The 27,004-nt window shown below is 48.3% G+C and overlaps 1 protein-coding gene across 1 annotated transcript in view; it reads left to right on the top strand.

Annotated features, from left to right (window-relative positions):
• The window catches only part of ALDH1A3 (aldehyde dehydrogenase 1 family member A3), a 35,885-nt gene that overhangs the window by 5,046 nt on the left and 3,835 nt on the right, over positions 1-27,004 (top strand). Inside the window, exons 2-12 of the mRNA XM_032175554.2 lie at positions 362-466; positions 2,368-2,508; positions 7,356-7,485; positions 7,791-7,852; positions 8,800-8,928; positions 10,793-10,906; positions 12,939-13,041; positions 15,429-15,613; positions 20,303-20,467; positions 21,863-22,020; positions 23,331-23,405. Of these exons, the coding sequence (XP_032031445.1) occupies positions 362-466; positions 2,368-2,508; positions 7,356-7,485; positions 7,791-7,852; positions 8,800-8,928; positions 10,793-10,906; positions 12,939-13,041; positions 15,429-15,613; positions 20,303-20,467; positions 21,863-22,020; positions 23,331-23,405 (1,367 nt within the window). The remainder of the gene's footprint in view (positions 1-361; positions 467-2,367; positions 2,509-7,355; positions 7,486-7,790; positions 7,853-8,799; positions 8,929-10,792; positions 10,907-12,938; positions 13,042-15,428; positions 15,614-20,302; positions 20,468-21,862; positions 22,021-23,330; positions 23,406-27,004) is intronic.

The raw sequence follows: 27,004 nt of genomic DNA, 5'->3' as shown, positions 1-27,004 counted from the left end.
AAGTCTATGAGGGTATAAGATTCCATTCACAGCCTCTATTTAACCATTTAACTTAGCCATTCCTATGTGAATCCATGTTATTGCTGAAAATAATAATAATAATTTAGAAAAAATCTCTAAATGACTTTAGTTTTATTTGACCAAAACTTGAATTTCGAGTCTGTCCTGGTTGATCTGTTGGTCATGTGGTCCTGGGACTCTGTCCCCCTCCAGGTCTTATCTGTAAAATGTCGAAGGGGAGAGGGAAGCAGCAGGGAGGAAGGTGGACAAGATGGATAAGACGTTACCTAAGGTCCTTAGCATGTTGAAATTATATGATTTTGATCTAAACCTAATTCGTTACACTTCCTTTCCTGGTTAGATATTTATCAACAATGAATGGCATGAATCCAAGAGTGGAAAAAAGTTTGCTACATATAACCCTTCAACTCTGGAGAAAATATGTGAAGTGGAAGAAGGAGATAAGGTAAATACTTAAAAAAATTTTGCTCTAAATAATTCAATTGTAGATAACCAAAGGATGAGGAAACGGTTTGGCTTAGCTATATAAGACAGAACTGGCCCATCCTAGGGGCAGGGCCTGGGCTAGCTGCGCAAATTGGCGTGTGGTTCTCAGACATGTGGCACAGAATGGGATCAATTACCGATGATCCTCTGCGGAGAATCGTTCTCCTTTGATAGATGTTTCTCCATCTATGAGGATGACCTCAGCTATCCTCATCATATGGCTAAAGGAAAGTTTTCTTTTTTCTTTTTTCTTTTTTTTAATCAATTATTTGGACCTGGAGGCATTAAAGAATCTTTCCAGAAAGCATTTCCGGCTGGTGTGTTTCACCAAATGCAGCTTTCTGGCAGGAAACACTTCAGAAAAAAATAGACTCGAAGGAAAAAAATAGCCGCTACCCGGGTAATGCGGGGATAGTTAACAATGTAACCATCAGATTTCTTTTCTCCCAGAAATTTACGTGAGCATGGAAAGCGGTGACCTTTATCACTCTATTTGCAAGTGCAAGGTCTATATCGTAATACAGAAGCTAAGGGACTTCTGAATGTGTCCTTTATACATTGCAAGGCCATCACATCTATTTTGAATGTCAGTGCAGAAGTAAAGCCCTTCCGCTGAGGGCAGGAGATGTAAATGTTTCCTTAGCTGCTGGAGCACTGGACTGACGTTCTTAGTCAGCAAACTGATGACGTTGGAAGTGGATGGAGTGAAGGGCATGTGCAGAGTAGGCTTGGATTTTATCCTGCCCATGAGTTTTTGTGACAGACGTGCAAATGCACACTGGCCCCACCTATGCAGACGCCCCTCTGTGTGGCACCTCGTGACAGTTAGACTCTGCTAACAAAGAAAGTGGCATAGAGGAGCTCGTAGAAAAATGTGAGGGCATCGGGGGAAGCCATGACATGGAATGGAGTTTCCACTAGGAGACTCCCAAGTGCCCCATACAGGTGCTGGGAGGAGAACGAGACCCTTGCCCTGGGTCTTGATTTCTCTCTTGGTCTGAGTGACTGTTCTGAGCCAGAGGCCACCCCACCCTCTGCAGCTGGAAAGGTCCTGGCCTCCACCCCAGAGCCTGGGACAAGAAATTCAGTGTCCCACATCTCCCCTGCCAAGCTTCTGCTCACCCCCAAGCCAGCGCTGGACACACAGAGTCTCAGTAGAGTCACTCCTGCCTGGTGTCCCACATCCGCTCCTTGCTGTACCTTCCTGGAAAGAGAGGCATGGAGGGGCCTTCGAGATGAATGTGGCCCATTTTCCTGAGAAAAAGAGACAGTGACGCTACTCTAAGTGGCCCTCACTTCTTTCCTTTTAGAAAGAAGCTTCTGTTGTGATTATTCTATCAATGCGTAAAAGATCCAGTTCTGCTCCCGTGGGGTGGGTGAGGCTGACGGGAGAAAAAAGGCCTTCATGCTCCTGCCTGTCTGCGAACTGTTCCATGATGGTCAGTTCTGCAATCCAGAAAGGAACAAATTTCCCCATTCTCACTCTTGGACCACCAGTTCCCAGCTGGAATAAAATGCCAGGCAGACACTTCCCATCTGACCTGTGAACAGCAGGCTGTGTTCGTTCATACTGAGCTAGCCAGTGGAAAGTCCTTCCGTACTTCGGTCCCCGAGAAAAATACTCTTTAGGAAATATTTGTAAATGCTTTTTATAATCAGAAACAAACATTAATATTTGGCCACTGTAGAAATATTAAGATGTAAAGAAGAAAAAAATCACTTGAACTCTCCCAGCCACTCAAGCTTGCAGCCTGTCTGCCAGCGGCACAATTTTGCTGTTCTCTGTAACTGACGGCCGTGGCCCCAAACTGCAGTCACATCAAAAGATGACGCCCTCTCTCTGTTGTTTTGGCCACTCAGCCCGATGTGGACAAGGCTGTGGAGGCTGCACAGGCTGCCTTCCAGAGGGGCTCGCCATGGCGCCGGCTGGATGCCCTGAGTCGTGGGCGGCTGCTGCACCAGCTGGCTGACCTGGTGGAGAGGGACCGCGCCGCCTTGGCCGTGAGTACATGCACATGGGGGCCGGTGGGGCATGAGCCAGCCTCACTGAGGGTCCTGTCCGCCATGGGGTGTGGGAAAAAAGATCAGGGTCCTGGTTTTGTGTGGTCGTGGGTCTGTTCCATCCTCTGAGATGCGGCTCTCTGGCAATACTTGCAGGTGTTAATGCCTCTAGACTGAATCCCTTTCATTGTGAAGTCAGACTTTTGTCCTCTGCAGCTCGGCTTCTTGACCACGTGGTTGTCTGTAGGAAGTTCAGCTACATCAGTGGTCTCAGACTTGGGGCACTTACAGATTGGTGACCATGAGCTGGGCTATGTCCCGGTACCACCTGTGTGTTTATGTACTTAACTTTTTTCTTTTTTGTATTAACTTCCTTTTATTTATTTTATTTTATTTTATTTATTTTTTTGAGACAGAGTCTCCCTCTGTCACCCAGGCTGGAGTGCAGTGGCGCGATCTCGGCTCACTGCAGCTTGTGCCTCCCAGGTTAAAATGATTCTCTTGCCTCAGCCTCCTGAGTAGCTGGGACTACAGGTGGCTGCCACCATGCCCGGATAATTTATATATTTGTAATAGAGACAGGGTTTCATCATGTTGGCCAGGTCTTGAACTCCTGGCCTTGAACTCCTGGCCTCAGGTGATCTGCTGGCCTTGGCCTCCCAAAGTGCTGGGATTACAGATGTGAGCCACTGCGCCCAGCCTTAACTCCCTTTTAAACTTAATTTAACCTCATCCTTAGAAACAATATTCATGAAATCACAGATTTGATGTGCTAATTTTATTTTTCTAATGCTTACTAAAATAAATGCCACCACCTAACATAGAAAAAATTGTTCCCATGTGACCTAAAATCATTCCTCAATCACCCCTGAACTGGCTAGTAGCGAGCGTATGTGGAGTGGTGGTGAGGGCAGCATAGCCTGGTTATAGGAAACCTCAGAGTAGGAAAGACCTAGGTTCAAATCCCCACTCTGCTGCGTACTAGCTGTGTGACTTTGGACAAGTTGTGAAAACTCTCTGAGATTTATTTCTTCACGTAAAATGTCACCGATAATGATAACTCAGTGGTGTAAGAATGATCTATTTAAGATTCTAGGCAGAGTCCCTGGCATGCAGAAAGCACTAAATAGATGATAGCTATTATTAATAATAGCAGTTATCATAATAAGGCCATGTGAAGACCCATTTTCTAACCTCAGCTACATGCACTGCTGGCCAGTAGTTTCTAGATACCTTAGGTGGGGATATAGATGCAGCGTACCCCATGAGGTTGGGCTGCCAAGGCATTCATCAGTTGTAAATCTATTTCTTAGGAGGATCTTCAGACCCTCCTCTGGTCATGAGGGAGTGATCAGAGGACATCTCGAGGCCACGTTGGGCCATGACGTCCTTTGCATCCTGTCCTTGCCCATCTCAGCCTCTTGTTTTAAAAAGTTGTTCCAAACCTTGAGGCCCGGTTGTATGGCAGGAAATCTCCTTTTTGGCCTTTGATTTGGAAAAATGGTTTTTCTGATGTCAGGAACAAGCAGTAGGGTAGCCACTGTTTAAAGGAGGGTGTCAGCCAGGACACGGAAATTGCTGTTGCCCCTGAATGTGTTTCTTAGGCTGGAGGAACTCTCAGGCCGCACTCTTGGGTGCATTTTCCTAAGGGTGCATCAACACAGAAACCCGAGCTCCCCTTCCTTCCGTCCCAGTCAGCCCGGCCAGTCCACATGTTCCCCGGGTGAGGGTAGCTCCCTCCCAGGGTAAGCGCTTCTCTCTGAGGAGCCTCTGGTTTCTTCCTGCAACGTAAGCCAGCCTCAACCCTCAAGCTGCCAAACTGGCTTTTTCAAAAACATTCCTGTTTTCACCCGGCATGAGCTCATCGGTCGGCAATGTCCGTGGGGACTAATAGCAGGCTAGAGAGGATGTGCCCTGGGCACCCCCCGCCCCGAACCCTGTCCTTAAGCGTCAGTATCATCTTAGGAGCAGAGGCTGCAAAGCCACCTTCATCTTCAGGCTGCCCCGTTGTCCTGGCACGACTGTGTTTTGATAGCAGACAGCTTTGGAGGATCTCAGAATGCAAACACAGCAAATCACTTCTGCCACTGGCACCTCGCGGCCCACAAGAAATAAGATCCAGCTCTTCGCCACAGCATGAAAGGGACAAGAGAATTACTGGCAAACACGGTTTTTAAAACTCTGACCACATCACGGGAGAGCGCCCCTTGCTCCCCACCTTGATACGGTTTCTGTGCATGTTCATGGAGCGTGTTCTCTTGCCGGCTCGGTGGTTTGACAGAGCTGGGTGTTTATTTCTGTGCTCAGTGTCTGGAAACAGATGTGGGGGATCCAGCGGCCCCTGGATGGCTTTCCTTTGCTGGGGCACCCAGGCCCCAACTCTGCTCTTTGGGTGCTCATTTTGGGGGCTCCCAAATGGAAGCCCTCCCTATCCACTCTCCTTTTCACCCCAAGTGCCATTTCTGGGTCCTCTCGTTGTAAGCCCTGCCATGCTGTTTTCCTGGCACTTCCCGTCATTCTTTAGTATCTGCGGGTTATGATGTGTTAATTTCTCAGGAGGCACATTTTTCTCTTAAAATGTTAAAGGAAATAAACTTAGGAGTGGCTATGGTTTACTCATGATTGAGCCACAGTAACCAGTTGTTTAAAGGATGACTGTTTCAATCTGTAGCTAGCAGTTATACTCACTCACCTGCATAATTTTTTAAAATAATTTCCTGTCTAACCTCTCATGACCTGGGTTTTGCTCGGAGAAATTCCATAAAACTCACCTGGTAAATTCATGTTGTCACTCCAGTAAGCAAACTTGCTGAAGTTGATAATAAAAACAAATAGCAATGCTTGTTGAATGTTCGCCATGTACCTGGCTTGTCGTAGCAACGCTTGTTGAATGCTCACCGTTACCCGCCTTGTTGACCTGTAGGATTTATTATCTCATTTCAGAGATGAGAAACTGAGGCCCAGAGAGGTTAAGTAACCTGTCCTAGGTCACCCAGCCAGAGGTGGTAATCCAGGACTGGAGGCAGAATCTTGGCTCCATGTCTCACACTTACCCTCAGTGCTGGATGTTGAAGTCCCCTCTCTTGTTCCATCCCAGAAAAGAGCGAAGAATAAACTCCTGATTCCCCTGATAGATATGCAGATACTGTCGGGAATAGGTCAGTCTTAGAGGCCTTTTTGCACTATTTGCAATTGCTAGGTTTCCCCTAGAAACATGAAAGCTCACGCTTGAGTGAAAATCTATAGGAACCAACACTAGAGTATACTTGATGTCACACTGGCCTGACTCAGTCCCTGAGCGGCAGCTGCTGGGGGCAGAACACACACCCCCAACCTAGACCAGTCCTGTGGTCTTCAGCAACCCAGTGCCCTGTCTGGGTCCCCAGGTGAGGATCACCAAGCCCTTCTCTGGTGCCTAAAGGGAAGATGATGATAATCAGTGTAATCATCAGTGTTCTCATGTGAACACCAATCTAGCACTCACCATGGGCGGGCACTGTGGTTGGTGCTCTGTGGACACTGACTCCTTTCACTCTAACACTGGCCCTGTGAGGTGGGAACTGTTATTATTCTTATTTTACAGATGAGGAAACTGAGGCAGGGAGAGATTCAGGGACTTACCCAAGGCCCACTTACTTAACTAGGGTTCAGCAGATGTGGTTGCCTCCTATTTAAAGGGGGCTTGGCTCATTCCTGAAGCAAAGGGGAGCTGGGGTAGCCCGAGCATCTGGAGTGGCTGTCCTGCAGTCTTTCCAGACACACGTGTCCAGGAGCAGCCTCTAAAGGCCAGTCGCTGTGCTGGCCGGAAGTAGATGCCCCCAATTCAGCTGCTGCCTTACGGAGTGGCCTTGGCCAAGTCACTGGGCCGTGAGCGTCCGTGCGCGTCTGTGCCTGCACCTTGAAGTGGGAACGGAGTCATGGAGCTCAAAGGGTGAGACAGCGGGGAGTGCACTGGGGTTAAAGCCCTGGATCTGAGGAGGGGCCTTCTTCCTTCTCAATCACCATCTCACTCCACTGACTCTTCCACAGGAATCCAGCCCTGGGCTATGTGTCAGGGCGGCCACTTCCTGCAGAGGCGGATGACTGGCGGTTTCAGCGCTGGGCTCAACTGGGGCCACTTGTCTGAGGGACAAAGGGGTTCTCTTCCACCCAGGCTGGAAATAGAAAAGAATCCTTGCCATTGAGTGGCTGCACACTCGCCCTGGGTAATCACCTCCCTCACCAGCAGGGCAGTCTGCTCCCTTCCGACTCTGCATCCGGCCGAGCTCCGCAGTGCAGGAGGGAAGGATTGCATCTTTGTGCTGGGGGCACGACCCTTCTCGGCTCGGTCACTTTCCACAGCCACGCTGGCAAGCCTGACCGAGAAGGAAGAGCCTACATCTTCCCTTTCTCTTTTGTTCGAGGAGGGCAGTTCCCACTACAGCCACCCCAAAGCCAGCGAACCTTCAGAGAGCTTCCTGGGAACGCACAAGCACACACGACTGGCCACACAGCAGAGGCCACTGTGCTACGGATGGAAGATCAGATGCCAATGTGCATTCCTTCCCAGCACAGCTTTAAATCCACCTGGCCTCCAAGGGGCCCTTCAAAGAGGGTGCATGTCTATATTTTGGCCCACCACCCTGCAGCCCACTTTAGGTGTTTTGAAATAAAAGCAATCCTCATACTCAGAGACAGGCCTCACTTTACATTTGGTGTCATGCTTTCTGAAGAGGCGCATCTGACTGTGAGGTCTACAGAGCAATGTCCTAGGACTGTGTTCTCTCCCCAACTTCCATCTTTAACAGCCTGACAGTGCAAAAGAAAAGCAAGCCATGTCTGAAACAGACATCATCTTGTTATTGCAGGCCCTGGAGACGATGGATACAGGGAAGCCATTTCTTCACGCTTTTTTCATCGACCTGGAGGGCTGTATTAGAACCCTCAGATACTTTGCAGGGTGGGCAGACAAAATCCAGGGCAAGACCATCCCCACAGGTGAGCAAGGTGGATTATAGCTTCATCTGGGATCCCTTTGGGGCTATATCTTTTCATTAATCCAGAGCCCCTCCTGACTGTTTCCCCAAGGCACCATTCCCAACCCCACTCCCTTTCCAAATGGTACTGCCAATTCTTCTTCTAAGAACTTCACTTTTAAAGTTGAGGTCAAATCACTTCTCTGTATAATAGACAAGAATTGAATCTGGCGCCCCTCTGGGTTTCTTTCCTCTCTTTTCACTACTTGAAGTTCCTAACCTGGATTAAGTGAGTGTGTCCTTCCCCACCATGTAACCCTCTTCCAGATGACAACGTCGTGTGCTTCACCAGGCATGAGCCCATTGGTGTCTGTGGGGCCATCACTCCAGTAAGTATGGCAGCTTTTCTCAGTAGATTCTAGGTAGATCCCACCCCACTGCGCTGTGTCCTTTGGAATCAATTTCTGGTGTGTTTTTATCTGATTGCACCAGCACTGAACAAGCATTTTCTTTGTGGCATGGAACTCCATGCTTGGGGGCTCTTGAGATGGATTAGACTGCATTTCTGCTCTCCTAAGATCGGCTTTAGGCATGCCACAGAAAGCACTGTGGATTCCAGCCAGAGTGGTCAGGAATGGCCAGCATTCCCAGGAAGGTGAGCTCTTAACTGGGCCTTAAAGATAAGAAAGACTTGTTCAACAAGAAAAAGGATTTTCCAAGGAGTAGTAATGGCCTGGGCAAAAGTGTAGAGGTGGCTGGGCTACTTGGAAGGGAACAGCAGGAAAGCTGGTGGGGCTAGAGCTCAGGCAGGAGCAAAAGTGAGGAAAAGGGTGAGCACACGTGGCAGGTGGCGTGGGCCAGCTTCCAGCAGCTTTGGCTGCTAAGGGGCTGGGACTTTATTCATTGGGCAGCGGGGATGCTTATAGGTGCCCAAGAAATGCAACAATGCTGCCTGTCTGTTTGGGAAGCCTCTGGCCATTGCAACAACAGCCAGGCAGGAAGCTGAAGAGCCAGGTGGCAACATGAAGTAAGGATTGGAAAAGCGCCCATGGAGGCAGGCAGGAGGACACGTCTTCAGCAGATGTTTTAGAGGGGGAGGTAGAACACGTGCAACAGCATCGTCTTTGCAAAGGCTACCTATTAGTACCACCCAGAATGCAGTTTAGGAAGTGCTGTGCAGGAATGCAGTTCTGATCATTGCACACTCCTGTGTTACCCCATATACCCCAAATCCAGACCATGAAAAGCAAGTGTCCTCCACAAAGGCGTCGTTGGGCACATGGGACAGGGTAGGAGGGTGGATCTGGGCCCCCAAAGCCCCTGTGCTCTGTCGCAGTGGAACTTCCCCTTGCTGATGCTGGTGTGGAAGCTGGCACCAGCCCTCTGCTGTGGGAACACCCTGGTCCTGAAGCCTGCGGAGCAGACACCTCTCACCGCCCTTTATCTCGGCTCTCTGATCAAAGAGGTGAGACATCCAAAAAGAAAATATCACATGTTCTTGGTAACATTCCCACTCCTAGGAACCAGGCCACCGTCACGAGACGGGACAGTGGCAGACTGCTGGCAATCGAGTGGGAAGGGAATGACTCCCAGTGTTTTGCTTGGCCACTGCACGTTCTTTCTCCTGCTTGTGGCCACCGAGCTGGAGAAACTCCATTCCTCCCAGTGGTCCTAATGAGAATACTTAACTCTTATTATGGGCTTAAACCTATGGTTGAGGACCCAGTGGTTTGTCTAGAGAATTTGCAGGGGGGGTCAACCAAGAGGGAGCCAAATATTTGGGAGGTTCTCTGGGATTTACATTCTCAGTTGATGAAATGGTCCGTTTTTCTCTGGAGAGGTGGCCTCGCCAGCTCCAGCTGGGCGGCTGCAGCAGTCCGTGTGCCGGGTCCCTGCTAATCAATGCCCTCTGCTCTGGATGCAGTCTCTTCTCCCTCAGGCAGCCAGAACTTAGGGAAACAGAGGCTCAAAGGGACACCTCCTTCCAGACATACCTTTAGTCATTCCATCCCCAGGTTGTATGGAGCAAAGATTTAGAGAAAGCAACAGGAAGCAAAGAGGGACAGAAGAAAAGATCCATTCCTTTCTCTTCTTAGTGGGGCTGATATGACTGGGAGGCAGGTCCACGGTTGCTTGGAGGCACGGTGGGAAGAGCTGGTGATGAGCCAGTTTCCCACTTTCCTTTGGTGATGTGGGGCATAATTAAGTCACACTGGTGAGACTTAGGAATTTGAAAATCCCAACTGTTAAGAAACAGTGCCTAAAAATCTAAAGACTCAAGCACCATTTCTAAAATCTTGACTCTCTGAAATAATGTGTTCTAAGTAAGACTCAGCACAGGTGGGGAAGAGCATCCTCCACCTCGTTTGTTTTGTGTTCTCGCCTGATACAGAGGCTTAGTATACGAAAAACACGAGGCATGAACGTGAATGAGGTGGCAGGTCCCTGCCTTCCAGAAGGGCTTGCTCCAGGTGAGACCCAGGTTGAACAAGCAAAGAACTTTAAGGGAGTGATACCCTGTCACCATTTGGAACAAATAATGGGTCTGATTAAAAAATGAAAACTGGGCTGGCGCGGTGGCTCACGCCTGTAATCCCAGGACTTTGGGAAGCCGAGGTGGGCGGATCATGAGGTCAGGAGATTGAGACCATCCTGGCTAACACGGTGAAACCCCGTCTCTACTTAAAAAAAAAAAAAAAATTAGCCGGGCATGGTGGCGGGCACCTGTAGTCCCAGCTACTCGGGAGGCTGAGGCAGGAGAATGGCGTGAACCTGGGAGGCGGAGCTTACAGTGAGCCAAGATCACGCCACTGCACTCTAGCTGGGGCAACAGAGCAAGACTCTGTCTCAAAAAAAAAAAAAAAAAAAAAAAAGAAAGAAAGAAAGAAAAAAAAACTGAAGCTCTTGGCAGGTATTTTGCAGGTGCCTCTGATCCTGGGCAGGGGGTTCTGATCAAGCTACGCCTCTCCCCTTAACACATACACACACACACTCTCTCTCTCACACACACACACACACCCCCCACGTGGAAAGGTGCTGTGCTACAGGCGGGCCATGGCCACCTTGAAGCATAATGACATGTTTGCACTGCATATCACTTTGGAATGGGTCCCCCCTCAAGAAGAGGTGGGCATCTCCCGTTGCCCAGCCTGCACACTGGGCTGGCAGCAGAGGGTGCCCGAGGTCAACTGCATGTGGGTCCTGGGTAAATCCAGCCCGGCCCAGGCTTCCCTGTGGGGATGTGACACAGCCACGGCTCTCGGCCCAAATGTGGATCCGTGGTGGATGAAGTCCGTTCTTCTTCAAGTGCCATCTTGATTTCTTCCCAGGCCGGGTTCCCTCCAGGAGTGGTGAACATTGTGCCAGGATTCGGGCCCACAGTGGGGGCAGCAATTTCTTCTCACCCTCAGATCAACAAGATCGCCTTCACCGGGTCCACGGAGGTAACCCTCCTCACGGGGCGCTGGGGAAAGGGAAAGGGGCGTGTTACTTGACACCCATGAACCTTTCCTTTGACAGCCTTTAATATGATTTGTTTTTCTTCTAAATTTGACCATGTTTTAGTACATAACAACCAGTTAAAAAAGTCACTGGCCTAGTTTCCAAACTAAATAAATATCTAATAGAACTCAGAAGCCTGAGAAGAAAAGATTGAGAGATAAGATAAAGTAAAAATGTAAAATATTCATCTGTCAAACAACACCATAATTAAGATTAAGAGATAAATAACAAGCTCAGAGAAAAATAGTTGTGATGCATGCAGTGCTCCAAGAATTTATATCCATCATATGTAAAGTGCTCCTACAAATCAATGAAAAAAAAACAAAAACAAAAACAAACTGAATGGTAGAAAAATGGGCAGTTCAGAGAATAGAAATACTAAATGCCCATTAAGCTTAAACTAGTTTGCTGGTAATCAGGAAAATGCAAATTCAAACAAAATCAGACTTTCCTTTTGCCTGCCAGATTGCTAAAAACTGAAATGGTACTACTGAGAATACGGGGAAGCAGGCGCTCACCAACACTTTCCCTGAGATGCACGGAGTTTTGGTAGCACTCATCCAACATTTAAAAGTGAAAAACTTTTTGATTCAGAAGCTCCATTTCAAAAAAAAAAAAAAAACAACTTAGAGAAATTTTCTCAGGAGGCTTCAGGGACATACTTTCAGGGCTGTTATATTCATTCTATGAAATGTTTTACAGCCGCTACAACAGGGAAAGCTGTCCACGATCTATTGTTGAAGCACAAAACAGCAAACCGTAGAAGATTACCCACAATATGATCCCATTCACAAAAGTGTGTACTTGTAGAAGTAGAAATTATCTGGAAGGATTCCCAAGAAATCATTACTGATGGCCACCTATGGGGTGGGCCGGGGCAGAGCGGGAGGGAAGCTGAAGGCTTTCTCCCTTTAGTTTACATGCATCTCTATGTGGAATTACTTTTAATGAGAAAGTATTTCTTCTGCACTTAAAAAAGAAAAAAACACCCGCGCAATCAGTGTCCCCATCCCCCTCCTTAGTTAGTCCAGCCCTGATGGATGCTGTTACTCTCCTTGGGGACAGACATTGTGCCTGTGGATGGATGCCAGACCTCATTCAGCCATCGCCCATGAGCTTGCTGATGTTACAATGCACTCACGCCTTAGCACTGGAGAAAACAGCCTCAGCCCCCGAAGAGCCCGGGCCGCCCCTTGCTAGCTTCCAGCTCTAGGCCTCCGGGTCTGTGCTGGTCTCTGGGGATCGTCCCAGCTCTGAAGTTCACGGTGCTGGGCTTTACTTGTTGCCCTGGATAAGTCACCAAGTCACGTTGGGCCAGCCCTCCCCTCCAGGGGTGCGGTGGGCAATGGGAGAGACCCCATGGGGGCGTTGAGCACAACTGGTGAGTGGCTCTTCTGCTCACAGCGCACCCCTTCACTCCCTGCCTGTCTGCGGCAGCCTCAGTCTTAGAGTGTGTTTCCAGAGAATCAGCTCCTTCTCATCCTGAAGGCTGGCTGCCCTCGCTCCTTCTCTAACACTTGGAGGTTCCCTCACATCACACCAAAGAGCCCCACAGAACCACCTCCCTACTGGGCTGTTGGAATTTCAGCTGTTTCTAGTGAGAGGTTGAAGAGAGCCCTTTACCAGACTGGCTGGACCAGCCTGCTGGGCTCAGAAGGACGGGCACCAGGACAGGTGGGCGGGCAGCGGCCCTGTTCCCAGCCAGCTGTGTGGGCTCCCAGAGGCTCTAACTCACACCTGTAAGTGGAGCGGCTCAGACCAAGGATCCCAGGATGTCATGGTCTGGCATGGGAGGAGATGCTGGCAGAGGGGAGGAGATGCTGGCAGAGGCCAGGAGAGTCAAGCGACAGCATCGGGGCCTGGAGTGCCTGGGCAGAGAGCCAGGCGGTGGCACTGCCACCTGGGCTTGATCAGAATGTTCTCTGATGTTTGCATCTGGGCCAAGTTCAGCAACATCTGTGTTCTGTCCTGGAGGTTGGAAAGCTGGTTAAAGAAGCTGCCTCCCGGAGCAATCTGAAGCGGGTGACGCTGGAGCTGGGGGGGAAGAACCCCTGCATCGTGTGTGCGGACGCTGACTGTGAGTCTCTGCCCTCCTGGGCTTTGCTGGGGCTTCAGGGCATCCATCCGTCTCTCCCCACTTCCTGGCCTGAATTCAAAACCAACTGAGAGTAAGATGCCTGCACACACAGTGGGGATGCTTCCACCGTAGGCATCCCGCCCACAGTCAGCCAGCTGCAGACAGGCAGGCGGACATCAAAATGCCAGCTTTACTGCTAGTAGAAAGCTGCCTTCTACTGCCAAAATGACATGGCTTGAGTGGCACCTGAGAGGCTGCCTGTTTCTGCGCCTCAGCATTAAGTTTACCTGCCTGTTCCTACAGAGCTGGGGTCACGAGGAGCAGGTCTGGCTTCTCCTCCAGAGCCCCCCGGGAGGGGTGGGGAGGGCAGGTGCCGCCCACTCCCAGCCGTTCATTCTTCTCCCCTCCAAGTCACGTTTCCTACCACATGTTTTAAGATCCCTGAAGAGTGGAGATGCTTTTTCCTTGTGTCTCAGACCTGATAAATCAGAGGAGGGCAGTAGCAACTGATCTTTCAAATTACCCTCTTTGCCTGGTTCTAGGCCTGCACCCCTGCCCTGGGAAAGCAACCTGCCCAGCAGTTTGGGGATAGCTTGTGTCTTGACAGAGCCAAATGACACGACATTAAAATATATGCTGTTGTTGGCTGCCATGTCCACAAGAGCGAAGGAAGGGCTGGCCGGGCATTCATTCACCTGGTGAGAGGGTCAGCTGTCAAAAGGTGTGACTTCCTACATGCCTTGAAACACCTTTCCTTAAAGAAAAGCCTCCCCACCTGTCCACTGGTGCCAGAAATTCCTGTCATGGAGAACAAAGCCTTTCATTTCACACTCAGATAAGGTTGGAATTGCAAATATCCCTGAGAAAAATGACCCTGGCACAATTTCCTACTAAGGTGTAAATGACTGATATCAGTTCCTTTCTGGCAGCTGGCTTTCACAATGGGAGAAAGGACAGGAGGAGGGAACAGGCTCTCAGGAAGGAAAGGGGAGCTGGGTGTGAAGATGGACTTTCCATTTCTTGCCTGGGTTAGTGTTTCCTTGTGGAAGCACCATTAGTGCTATGAATAGCAAGTGGTTTTTGGAGCTGCATGGAGCATTTCTGGCACTGTGACTCACATCTGGAGTCCCAAACAGCCAGGACTCCTGTTTTGCATTCCTGTGCCACCATATCTGTATACGCCACCTGCACTGAAGTTCATCTTCCTCCTCTTGGGGAGGGAAACTGCAGCTAAAGCACAGGACTAATTGTGTTTGAGGCTTGGTTTTACTTACAAGGGTCATAAAAACATGCTGTGTAGCCACCTCCTACTCCTCATCAGGGCAGTGCCAGTCCACAAATTACATCCTGACACAACCGGCATCCCAGGCAAGACATCAAGGGTAACAAGCCACCATTCCCCTGCTGCTTCGCCTCACCCCTAGCTCCGTCAGGAGCAGGAAATGAGTCTGTTATCTTGGAGGAGGGACAGTTCCAAGTTGGGACCTGGCCCAGCCAGCTGCAGGGGTCAAGCGTGCAGAGAGGTACCCCCAAACCTTATGGTGCTATCCTGATACCACTGAAACTTGCACAAATGACTCAGCTAGATAGGAGCAGCCTCCTTCTCAAAGCCAAGGGCAAAGTCCCTTGGAGCAGCCCCTATGGAATTGGAATGGATCACCTTCCAATGCCCAGAGCCACTGCCAGCCTCTGTGCAAAGGAAAGCTGCATTTCTTAAGCAAGCAATAGTGCAGGGGTTGGTGGTGATGAAACCAGCCAAGGGTTGAACACTAGAAACCCCTCTGTAGATGTCAATGACATCCCAATACCATTCCTATCCACCAAGCATGTCCCCCAAGTTCTTATTCTCTAAACACCCTCTAACTCGGCTTGAATAACTGGTTTTAGTTCAATGTCAACTCTGCAACTTGGAGTCAGCCCTTGTAAGTCAGACGCACATGATGTTGCCTTACTTAATAAGACCCTTCTTTTACTCAAGGTGAAACATTTTGGCTTCTTTAGAAGTTCTCGCCAGTGGGCCTACATCAATAATTACCAAAGTTTATTCTATAAAACATTAGTCCTCTAGAAAAAGGGGAGGGGAGGGTTACATAGGCAAGTGAAATAGGGAGTGCTATGACTCTCTGGACTTATTAGCATATTAAAGGTACTGAGAAGTCCTGCAGTCAGGGAACTTATTTAACCCCAAACTTGGTGGACCCCCAAATCCTTTCTCCCTTCCTCTCTGTTTGGGAAAGTCTGCAAACAAAATTAATTTCTGAAATGCAGCCATCCTGGGGCCTGTTTTCTTGTGTGGGCAATTAGAATTACAGCTGTCGCCAATCCTGCTTTAACGACTTAATCGCTTCCTCTCGCTCCGCCCGCCTCCCTCACCCCTCCCCCTCCAGTGGACTTGGCAGTGGAGTGTGCCCATCAGGGAGTGTTCTTCAACCAAGGCCAGTGTTGCACGGCGGCCTCCAGGGTGTTCGTGGAGGAGCAGGTCTACTCTGAGTTTGTCAGGCGGAGCGTGGAGTATGCCAAGAAACGGCCCGTGGGAGACCCCTTCGATGTCAAAACAGAACAGGGGCCTCAGGTAATCCCCCTGGTGTGTCTGAACCCGTGGTGCTTGTCTAGGGGCCGAAGCAGGCAGTCCCATAGCCACCGCCTACAGGGTCCCGCTCCAAGGAAGGAATGCTGACCTGTCCTGCCCAGGAGGAAACTGATCAGCAACACAATCCTGTCAGGTCCTGGGGGCTCATGAAAGGGGGCAGGACACACTGAGGCATGGGAGGAGGTCGCTGTTCCCAGGGCAGAAGGCCATCTGCCTGAACCCTCCACTCTCCAGGATGGCCTCCCTACAGAAAAGGGGCTGTAGGCTGGCTGAAGGCAGCAGAGTGCAGCCAGGGTGTGGCCTGGAGTCTCAGTCGCAGCCCAAGGCCCTCAAACCCACGTGGGTTACAGGACAAGGTGAACCATTGGAAACCAAATAATCCCAGCTGGAGAGAGCCTGGGGCATGAGAATGTATCTCCAGGCAGTAGCAACGTGTCTCTGGAGGCTGAGTTTGGGAAGCCAAGGACAGGATGAAAATGATCATAACCACGAGATTTAATATCCTCTTTAAAAGGGCACATCCTGTATCACTTTCTTACTAATTATGAAGTGAAGCAGATGGATAAATATTTAAAAGAGGGCAGCCTGACCATCCCATGCATTATTGAAATGGAGCTCAGCAGCCGCTCACTTTGCTTTTAGCCAAAGTCCTGCCCCAGCCATGAAATTTCAAGTCACATGTCCATGACTTCCCCACTTGCGTCCATCCCGGGAGGCTGCCACTTCCCCTACTGTGACAGCACTGCGTGTTTACAGGGGAGGCTGCTGTGGATCTGAGCTCAGATTTGGTCCTGGGCTTTATGAAAGTCACAAAAATCCTTCCATGCCCAAGTTTCCTCATCTGGAGAATGGGAGTAATCAATGAATATTATGAGAATTTCATGGCACCTAGGGAGTATTCAATTATGGGCAGGTTTTATTTTTAAACAGGAGGAAGCTTTAAATGACAGGTTCTCCAGTCTAGGTGGCAGTGAGTGTCTGTGCATGACATCAGGCTGTCCTGTGGGGATGCCCTGGCTGGGGAAGAAGGGAGGGCCTCAAGGAGGGGTGCGTTTCTGGCCATTAGTGCCCACCCTCCCCTGGCCCCAGCCCACACACTGCGACGCCACGTGACCCTGGCAGAACGCACTTCTTCTTGTGGCTAACATTCCTTCTCCTCAGTCATTGCCTGCCCAGCCTCTGCCCCAAACCCAGCGGTCAGTGACACAAGGTTTTCTAATGGCCTCGGCTGGATTTCAGATCTGAACGCAAACATGACCACAAGTCATTATCGAATCTGCCGTGAGTTTTAAAGCTAATCCAGAATCACTGGGAAATATGTGAACTGATCCCCATACAGAAGAAACTTTTTTACCCCATCGTTATTTGCAAGTCTCTTTCCGTGGCTCTTGGCTTATGCCTGACGTCTCAGTCTTGACTTTTGAGGCCAGATACACCAGTTTCTTCCAAGAGAACAGACAGAGGCAGAATGGGTGCTGATTTCATCCGTGCATTTATGCCACCACTGAAAGTCCTTCTGAAAGCTCACTAAAGCCGTCTAACCTCAGCATATTATTTTAGAACGCTGTTGGAGTTTTCTTTTCTTCCAAAGTGCTTTTTCATCTACGGTAATAAGATTTTACTCTGAGAGGACTTACAGCTGTCTAAATAGTCCTGTCTGTCTCATGCCTGTAAAACAGCTAGCTGACCTAGATCCGGGTCCACGGCTGCACTAGCGCTCACAGGAATGCTCCAAAATCATTCAGGTTTATTTGGCAACTGAGCAACGAGGCACATAAACATTATGCAGGCCACCTGGCCGGGCAGGATCCGGCAGCGTCCTCCCGGCAGAGAGCCGAGCACAGCCTTGAGCCAGTCCTGTGGGGGCCGTCTTTCCCCGTTGCTGGTGTCGTGCCCTGCCGCGTCATCTCACTTCCTGGCAGGTCTCTATTCCTGTACTGTAAGGCACCAGCTGACATTTCATGGAGGATTATTAGATTTAAACAATGTGTTCCTACGGACTCTCCAGGGAGTGTTGAGTTTGGATGTGTAGGGTTTCCACAGGGACACGGCACTGCCTGCAGGACAAACAGGGTCTTCCAGATGGCATATGCCCAGCAGCCAGGGAGGACCTGCAATTGGGTGAAGCCCCTTGGCCCTTTTGGCCCCTCAGGGAGGAGAAGAGCAGCTCAGCAACATCTGGAACTGTTAACCTGAGACTTGCTTCACCCAGAGAGGAGAGAACCTTGAGCTCTTCCAGGATCTGTTGCAAAGCTTTTTTTGTTACTATTTTTGTTACTTTTTTTGAGTGGAGTACACATACATGGGTCAAACCTCAAAACGCCTAAAAACATCTATAGTGAAAGGGTTCCAGGCCCTCCCGCCCCCACCTTTGTACACCTGGTTCTTACCCTTCTCCCCACTGTATCCCCAGTTCTTAGTTCCTCATGTTTCCCTCTAGAATGTTTTCATGTGTATACAAGCAGATGAATGCAAGTCCTGATTGCCTTTGTTATTTTTACACGAAAGTTACCGTGATAGTGTACTATCTTGCACTTTGTTTATTGTTCCCTAAAAAAACTTGAAGAGCTCTTTATACCAGTCCATGGGAACCTGCCTGATTCTTTTTCACATGTGTATGGAATTCAGCTGGATGAAGCCACCAGAATTTCAGTAACATCTTCTGATTAGCATGCGGGTATGTGCAGTCACACACAAGGCCTCAGAGTATGTAATTTCACATACACACAAGGAAATCCCTGGGACAGCTTTCCCAAAGTGGGTTGCTAAGTGGGAACACATTTGTAATTTCCTTAAGTGTTGCTGAATTACCTTCCATAGAGGCTGAACCAACGAGTATTCCTACCAACATTCTAGAAGCTTGTCTGTTTCTTTACCCTTTCCAACAGAATATGGATTTTTGCCCATCTGAGAGTTAAAAATGGTATCTTGTTTCATTTTAATATGCATCTACCACTTATAATAAGTGAGGTAGAACATCTTATTATATATTTAGAAACCATTTGTATTTCCTTTATTATCAAATGTGCATTTGCTTTGCATATTTTTCTTTCAAATTGTTGGGCATTTTTCTTATCACTTCTAAGACCTCTTTACATATGTAGTAGAGAGATTAGCTTTCTATGAATAGGACTTGTTAATATTTTTTCCAAGTGTGTTGTTTTGCTCTTTTTTATGATAATTTTGTCCCCCTCCCCTTTTTTTTTTACATACTCAAAATTATACATCTTTTCTTTTTTGGTTTCTGCATTTTGAGTCATTAGAAGGCACTCCAAATTTGCAGGATAAGTCTCCTACACATAAAACTTTTATGGTTTTGTTTTTCCTGGTTATATCTTTGATCTATTTGGCGTTTGGCCTGGTATAAGGTGTGAGGTATGGATCTGAGTTAGTATTTTTAAACTGGGTTTGGAGTTTGGCCTGGTATAAGGTGTGAGGTATGGATCTGAGTTAGTATTTTTAAACTGGGTTTGGAGTTTGGCCTGGTATAAGGTGTGAGGTATGAATCTGAGTTAGTTTTTTAAACTGGGTCCATATTTCATGAGATGATTGGTCAAGTGGCATGCATGGCTTATGCTCTGTCTCCTCCTCCTCCAGGACAGACTGTCATCCAATTACACTGCTGGGTTTGCTTGTTTTTCTGTTTATGATTATTGGAATGAAACCAGTTTTCCCATCTAAAAATCCCAGCTAAAGTAAACCTAGTAAAGCTTTGTCTTTCCCAGCCAAAGAGGAGGGAGACCAGCCAGAGATCATGATAAAGGACAAGATTCCCATAGATTTCAGGAAGAAGGACCAGTGGAGGGGGCAGAAAGAGCATTTTCTCCCTTGAGCAATCTCCCAAAACGGTGCGGTTTTGACAACTGGTCAGTAGCGTGTTCACAAGCTGTGTTTCAGGCTGGTGGTACAGGGCAAACTCCAGCCAAGGAGACGTCTAGACAAGATAGCAAAAGGGAGAGTCTTTCTTATGAGCTGTTCCCGCCAACCAAGGAGCAGCCCCACCACCCCACCTGGAGGCTCATTCTGCTCTGTCTCCAGGGGTGTTGAGTAAGGTGGTTAGCTTTTCTTCTCACTTCTCTGCACCATGACAGGAGAATTCCAGTAACTATTACCCTGATTCATGGTGCCAACTGAGCAGGGCACAGGGTTGCCAGGTGATACATGGCACCCAGGTAGACATGAATTTCAGATAAACAGTGAATGCACTTTTAGCTTAAGTATATCCCAAATATTGTTTTGGGACATACTAAAAAAAATTGTGTCATTTTTCTGAAATTCAAATTCACTGGGCATCCTATATTTTTATTTGCTAAATTTGGCAACCTGAGTAGAATGTAAAGAGTTGGGAGAAGAAAGAATGTGACCACTTCAGACCTGTGTCACTCATGGACTAACTTTGCTGCGTGGAAAAGGGAGATAGAAGTGTAAATAAGTCCCAAACCTCCAGAGGATGAGACTAGTCTATCTCCCCATCTCTCCCCTGCTCCAAAGAGCCCAGCTCTGTGCATCAGAGGAATATTTGCCTGCAAGGCACATTAGTTACATGGATCATGGCTTGACAAGAACGTGCAGAAGGAGGACGGCTGAGCATGTTGAAGGCCACCGAAAACGTGAGATGGCAGCCACTGCCCAGAAGGAAGCTAGGCTGTACTTCTTGTTCGTGTTTTGCAGATTGATCAGAAGCAGTTCGACAAAATCTTAGAGCTGATCGAGAGTGGGAAGAAGGAAGGGGCCAAGCTGGAATGCGGGGGCTCAGCCATGGAAGACAAGGGGCTCTTCATCAAACCCACTGTCTTCTCAGAAGTCACAGACAACATGCGGATTGCCAAAGAGGAGGTACAGGGGGGCTGTGGCAAGGCTATGGCCTGCGGGGCCTTTCAAACTGGAGTCCTTCCCTAGGGCCCAGGGATCCCAGAAATCCTTGTGATCTGAGTGTTTTTTTGTTTTTGTTGCTGTTATTGTTGTTTTTTCTTTGTGGTCTTTCCCCTCTCCTTTGGGGTCCCTAGAGAAGCCATTTTATCCCTGCCTCTGGCGAACTCCAAGCATGATACAGCAAGTAGCTTGTTTGTTCTAGCTAGTTTTCACTCATGGCTCACCCTCTCTGGGAGCAGCAAGCCCTCTCTGATTTTCTAACACACCCGGTCCCTGAGTCAGTCATGCAGCCGCAGGTGGGGAACTGTTGCCACCTGTGGGTTTTGCCAGGAATCAATTCAAGAACCTGTGGATTCAGGGCCCAAAGCCGCCTTCAGTGCCCCTAGACTGAACTTCAAGTGTTCACTCAAGGAACATGTCACAGCTGGAATTTTTATTGACATTTTCCACCACGGACATCTTGGAAATGAGGGAAATTAAGGAGACCCCTCCCTTCCACTGTTACACTACACGGGAACTGGTTCCCACACAGCATTCGTAAGAGGAGAGCTGGATCCCGGGAGGTTAGACCCTGGACGTGGTATTTTGGGGCACATAAAAGGATGAGTCCCTGCCAAGGGCTTTCTAGGGCAGGCATTTTAGAGGCGTCTTCCTTGAGATTGTTATGTGCCGTGATGGCATAAAGCTCAGCTCCTTAAACATCCCTGTGACGAGAGGTCCTGGGGAACCCAGAAGGTATTTTGGCAGGCCAGGCACCATCCTGCCGGCTTATAATTATGTCTAATATTGAGTCAATTACAAGCTCCCTTCAAAATCACCTTTAAACGTTCAAGCCTTAGTTCTTCCATTTCCTTTTCTTTGCTATGTCACAAACTGTGGTGAATATTGTGTCATTCCTTCCCCTGGTAGTTATTATGGAAACATTCTAGGGTGTCTTCCTTGGTAAAAACACAGCTCCAAGAGGTAGGAGCACAGTCTTACAAAGTGCCTGCAGATATCCTTCAAGATAACTCTCAAAAAAGTTACCTAAAGGTTTTGTGTTCTGTGCATCTATGGGTTACTCCAAGGTTCTCTGGCTGGGTTCCTCAGAAACCCTGATGACAACAAGACATCTTAAACACAACACGTATTTTTTGTTATTATTTTTTATTTTTGTTTCATTTTAATCCTTCCCTTCAGTCTTCAACGGTAATGCAGCTAAAGCAATGTTTGGACGTTCTTTCTTCTCTAATCATCATTTTTCAGGCATGTGTGTGCTCTGGGCATATGAAAAACATGTAAAGAGAAGGAAATGCTTGTTCACAGCATGCATTTCCATTCAGTCCTGCCTCTCATTGCCATTCTTGCAATTAATCATAGATTTTCGGGCCAGTGCAACCAATACTGAAGTTCAAAAGTATCGAAGAAGTGATAAAAAGAGCGAATAGCACTGACTATGGACTCACAGCAGCCGTGTTCACAAAAAACCTCGACAAAGCCCTGAAGTTGGCTTCTGCCTTAGAGTCTGGAACGGTCTGGTGAGTTGACTGTGTGTGTATTTCAGTTGTCCTGAGTTGCTTCTTGCTAAATTCATTATTCTTCTATTAACTGAGAGTTTCTCATTGTTTACATTGTATATTATGTACCAAGCCCTATCTCAGTGCTTCCTTCCATCTTCATGACCACCTTCTGAAGTAGGTGCCATTATGTCTCCATTTCATAGATGAGAAAATTGAGGCACAGAGAGATGAAGTGACTTGCCCAGGGTCACACAGCTAGCAGATGGCCAAGAGGGCTCCAGTGCCTGTGCCTGTGACCCCTGTGCTGTACTGCCCCTCCAACTTTATTTTCCATTCTGATTCTAAAAGCAGTTCATGCCCATCTGCAAAATATGGATACTAGTCTCTGCCTCATCAGTAATTCTGCAGATTATGTTTTGTGATCCCCATTTTAAAGATTAATGAATTGAGGCTCAGAGAGGTTGAGCAATAAGCCCAGAATCATATAACCAGGAAGCAGGAGAACTTTCGGGTCAGATCTGTTCTCATTTCAAAGCTAATTCTTATTCCTCTGCACCCTGATCGATCGATTTCTTTCTTCCTTCCTTCCTTCCTTCCTTTCTTTCTTTCTTTCTTTCTTTCTTTCTTTCTTTCTTTCTTTCTTTCTTTCTTTCTTTCTTTCTTTCTTTCTTTCCTTCCTTCCTTCCTTCCTTCCTTCTCTTTCTTTCTTTCTTTCTTTCTTTCTTTCTTTCTTTCTTTCTTTCTTTCTCTTGCTTGCTTGCTTTCTGTTTTTTTTTTTTTTTTTTTTGAGATGGAGTCTCGCTCTGTCCCCCAGGCAGGAGTGCAGTGGCGCACTCTCGGCTCACTGCAACCTCCACCTCCCAGGTTCAAGGAATTCTCCTGCCTCAGCCTCCCCAGTAGCTGGGACTACAGGCGCCTGCCACCACACTCAGCTAATTTTTGTATTTTTAGTAGAGATAGGGTTTCACCATGTTGGTCAGGCTGGTCTTGAACTCCTGACCTCAGGTGGTCCATCCGTCTCAGCCTCCCAAAGTGCTGGGATTACAGGCGTGAGTCATCCTGCCTGGCCCTCTCTTCTTTTTTCTCCCCTTATCATTTCATTCCTATCCCAATGAAACACACTCTGTACTTGAGGATTTCCAAATTTTAGTTGCTGATGGGAAGAATGAGAAGACAGAAGTCGAGAGCACCTTGTGTTTTCATCATGGAAGCTTTGGCAAAAGACTATTTATTAGACAATGCCCTGCATCGGGGGCTCAGTGGCTGCAGTGCCAGGAGCCAGGGGGTCTTCTCCAGATGACTCTGAGCCTTCTTCCATTCTTTTCCAGGATCAACTGCTACAACGCCCTCTATGCACAGGCTCCATTTGGTGGCTTTAAAATGTCAGGAAATGGCAGAGAACTGTAAGTGTTTCCATCATTCTGAGCCTGCCATGGGCTGAACACAAGATCCACTAGATTTGCAGGCAGTGACTCAGGCTCCAATCTGCTGACACCCCCCCCCCACCCCCGCCGCACTGTCTGGGCCAGCTGTGTCCCTCTAGGGCTGGTGGGAACCAATCCCTTCCTCTCTCCAGCCCACCACCCCCACCCTTCCCACTCACATCCTCAGCCTGCCCCCCTCCAGGCCTCAGCTTTTGTGTCTGCCCAGCACCCATCATGCTGGGGACATTCAGTGGATATTTGACAGAAGCTCCCTGGACAGGGACACAGGCAGAACTGAAAAAGTGTGCTTTTGCCAGATGTGGGGTGTCATTATTCACACAACTCCCCACTCACAGCAGTGAAGACAGGTAAGGCTGACCCAGGTAAGGCTCCTACCTGCTGGGTCCTTTTTTCTGAGCCTAGCAGGGGCCCCCTCCCAGGAGGCATATGACAACACCTCCTGCTGGGCCTCTGCAGCCCTCTCGGTATATGCAAGCCTACTGCAAATCCCTCCACTGTGTGTGCAAACCCACTGCAAATCCCTCCACATGTGTGTGCAAACCCACTGCAAACCCTCCACTGTGTGTGCAAACCCTCCACGTGTGCAAACCCACTGCAAACCCCTCCACTGTGTGTGCAAACCCACTGCAAACCCCTCCACTGTGTGTGCAAACCCACTGCAAACCCTCCACTGTGTGTGCAGACCCACTGCAAACCCCTCCACTGTGTGTGCAAACCCCTTCACACTTCCTTTTTTGTCCTGCCTGCTGGGAAAATGAGTTCCCTAGGTTTAGATTAATGGGTGGAACTTCTTGCATCTGGCCCAGGCCCAGAGCTGGCTAGAGCATCCCGGGAGTGGAGATGTGTGGTTTCCAGCTGGACACTGTCTTCTCTCCCTAGCTCAGGATTTTATTAGCCTGTGTGGACAAACATTTTGTAGGATCAGTGTTCCCAAGGAACCATCTGTGACAACACCCCAGGTTCCTGGGACGTCTCTAGGGACCCAAACTCTTCCTTTTATTTCACCAGTCTGTCCTATTTATATACAAATGTACTCCCTTGTTTGCACTTCTTCCAGCGGGAACAGACTCAAACGCTTCCCCCTCACCTTGGGCCTGGGCTGGGGCCTTTTTGTGGCTTTCTTTTGAGATTCTTAAAGATGCTATGAAGGGATGGGCCTGGCTTCCATCCCCGAACAGATGTTCTTGACCAGTCTATGTGGAATTGGGGGCCTGTCCCCCTCCCACCTCAGTCCTGCTTTGTAGTCCATCCCTGACTCTCGGCAAATACCCCAAGGCGTCTGCACATGTGAGTGAAGTGTGCCCATTAGCCTTCCCCTTATCCCTGTGGCTGGCTTCGCCTTCAGCGGACATCAGTAATTCTTGGCCATGAAACCCCTTTGCAGAAATTGCATTTCCTCCCTCTAGTGGCCTATTTGTATTTGAGTTCTGTGAGCCCCTGCTTCATCACTTCCTACACCTGCCCCGCCAGGGACAGGCAGCCGGGGCTGGGGTCACCAGGGTCCCCCCTTGGGCCCTCCAACAGCAGCAGTGCTGGCAACAGCTGGGATTTGCTGAGCACAGACTCTGCAGCAGGCTCCGTTGAGCTCTCTGTGCCTGTTCCTTCATACCATCCTCATGCCCATCCATGAGACGGGTCCAGCTGTTTTCAGATGAGAAAATGGCACAGGAAGCTGGTAGGTGACAGAAGTGAATGCTGGCAGCTTAGTCCTTGGACCCACCACGGTGCAGGACCTTGCGCAACAGGGATCACCCTTGTCCGCCACCTGTTCGTGAGGCCACCCAGGGTTTGCATGGTCATTTCTCCTTTCATCTGCTGCCTTCAACCAGCTGGGTCATTAGGGCTGGGGAACCCAGACCCCACACAGCCCTCCTCCCAGAGGCCAGACACAGCCTCACCCCACAGCAAGAACTCCAGTCCCCGAAGCAAATGTCCCTGGCATAGAAGCTGCAGGGCCCCCAATCCCTGGCGTGTACTGCTTTGCGCTGGTGATTCGCCCTCATTGCAAGCTTCCCTCTTGCCACCCTAACAGTGCTTTCGGCTCCTTAACACCCCCTCGCGGGGCACAGAGCAGGGCTTGGTGAGGACTCACTGAACACAGCCCATGCGTCCTCCTGCCAGTTAGCCACCATCGGGACTTTTTTGAATGTCTGTTTTTTAGACCCTTGGCCTATATTTTCTCAAGGCTTTTGATAAAATATTTAAAAATAATTCACAAAGAGCCTAGAAACTGCCTGGAAAACCAATTTCTGTCTTCAGTTGTCTCTAATTAATGTCTTCATGTTGCAAGAAGTTCCCCTTTTTTAATGCTGGAGCATCGTGCGGGGGATTCCATGGTTTTCCCCATCCCCGGCCACCTGGACTGGGCTGACTTCTGGCCGCCCACCCACGGGCCCCTCCGGGAGCTGTTTCTGTGCGGGTCTCAGGATGGAGGCCGAAATTCCTCTTCCTCCTGGGTGCCTTTCTTCTTAATAAAAATGATACAGTAACCAAAAAATCTGCACAATAGAGATATGGAAAGTCAAGGCTTCCCTCCCTGACCTTCAGTCCCATTTGTTAGAGGTAAACGTTGTTCCATCATTCATTTGTTCGTTCCTTCTTTTGTTCGCTTGGCAAATATTTCTTGAGCATCTTTGATTCACCAGGCGTGATGCTAGGCTCTGAGCATACTGCAGTGAACTACACAGCCACCAGTCCCAGGGCCTCCTGACATTCTGGTGAGGTTTAATAGGAGTAAGGCTGGGCTCATGGGCAGCTTTGAACTCCAAAGTGGATGAGACTAGCTGAGAATCCATTTAGGAGATGTCCCACTGGGTGGAATAAGAGCAGCAAGAATTTGAACCAGGACAGCAACTTCAGAAATGAAAGAATGAGAGGAGCTATGTATTTATTCTTAAAGGAATGCTTTAATCCTACTGCATGTGTTAGTTATGTGTTAATTCAATCTGATTTCCTCACTTTGTTTGTTTTTCTTTCCTTTACTAACTTGAGAAATAATTATTGGCTTTGAATTTTTACAATGCAACATTATATTCTCACTTTTTAAAGTGTATTGTGCATTTTATTTGCATACAATGGATTTATATATGTGTGTTCTTTTCTGTTTTCAAATGAAATGGGAGCAAGCTATATTTTGTTATTGAGACTGGGTTTTGGATATCCTTCCATTCTTTTTATTGATGGTCTCCTATGAGGAACTTTTGTGTATTTCCAAGGGGTTTTGCTATTACAAACCATGCTGATGTACTTCCTTGTGTATACAAGTGGAAGTATACACTTGTGGGAGATTGTTTTCAGAATAAGTTACTAAAATTGAGTAATCTGCCACATGAAAAGTGGGCTCACCACTGTTTTGGTTACATTTCTTTAATCATGATGGCGTTGAGCACCATTTTCACACTTCTTGGTAATTCATATTTCTTTTTCTGCAAACTAACTATTCCTGTCCTTTGTTGATTTTTCCATTTGGGTATTTGTGTTTTTTTTGTTGGTTTGCAAGAGCTCTTTGTATATTAAGGAAAATCACACTCTGATTTTCACACACTGTTGTAATTTTT

Source organism: Hylobates moloch, unplaced genomic scaffold, assembly GCF_009828535.3.
Source record: "Hylobates moloch isolate HMO894 unplaced genomic scaffold, HMol_V3 SCAFFOLD_14, whole genome shotgun sequence".
NCBI lineage: Eukaryota > Metazoa > Chordata > Mammalia > Primates > Hylobatidae > Hylobates > Hylobates moloch.
The sequence above is the reverse complement of the archived record's forward strand: the minus strand, read 5'-3'. Positions and strand labels throughout refer to the sequence as shown.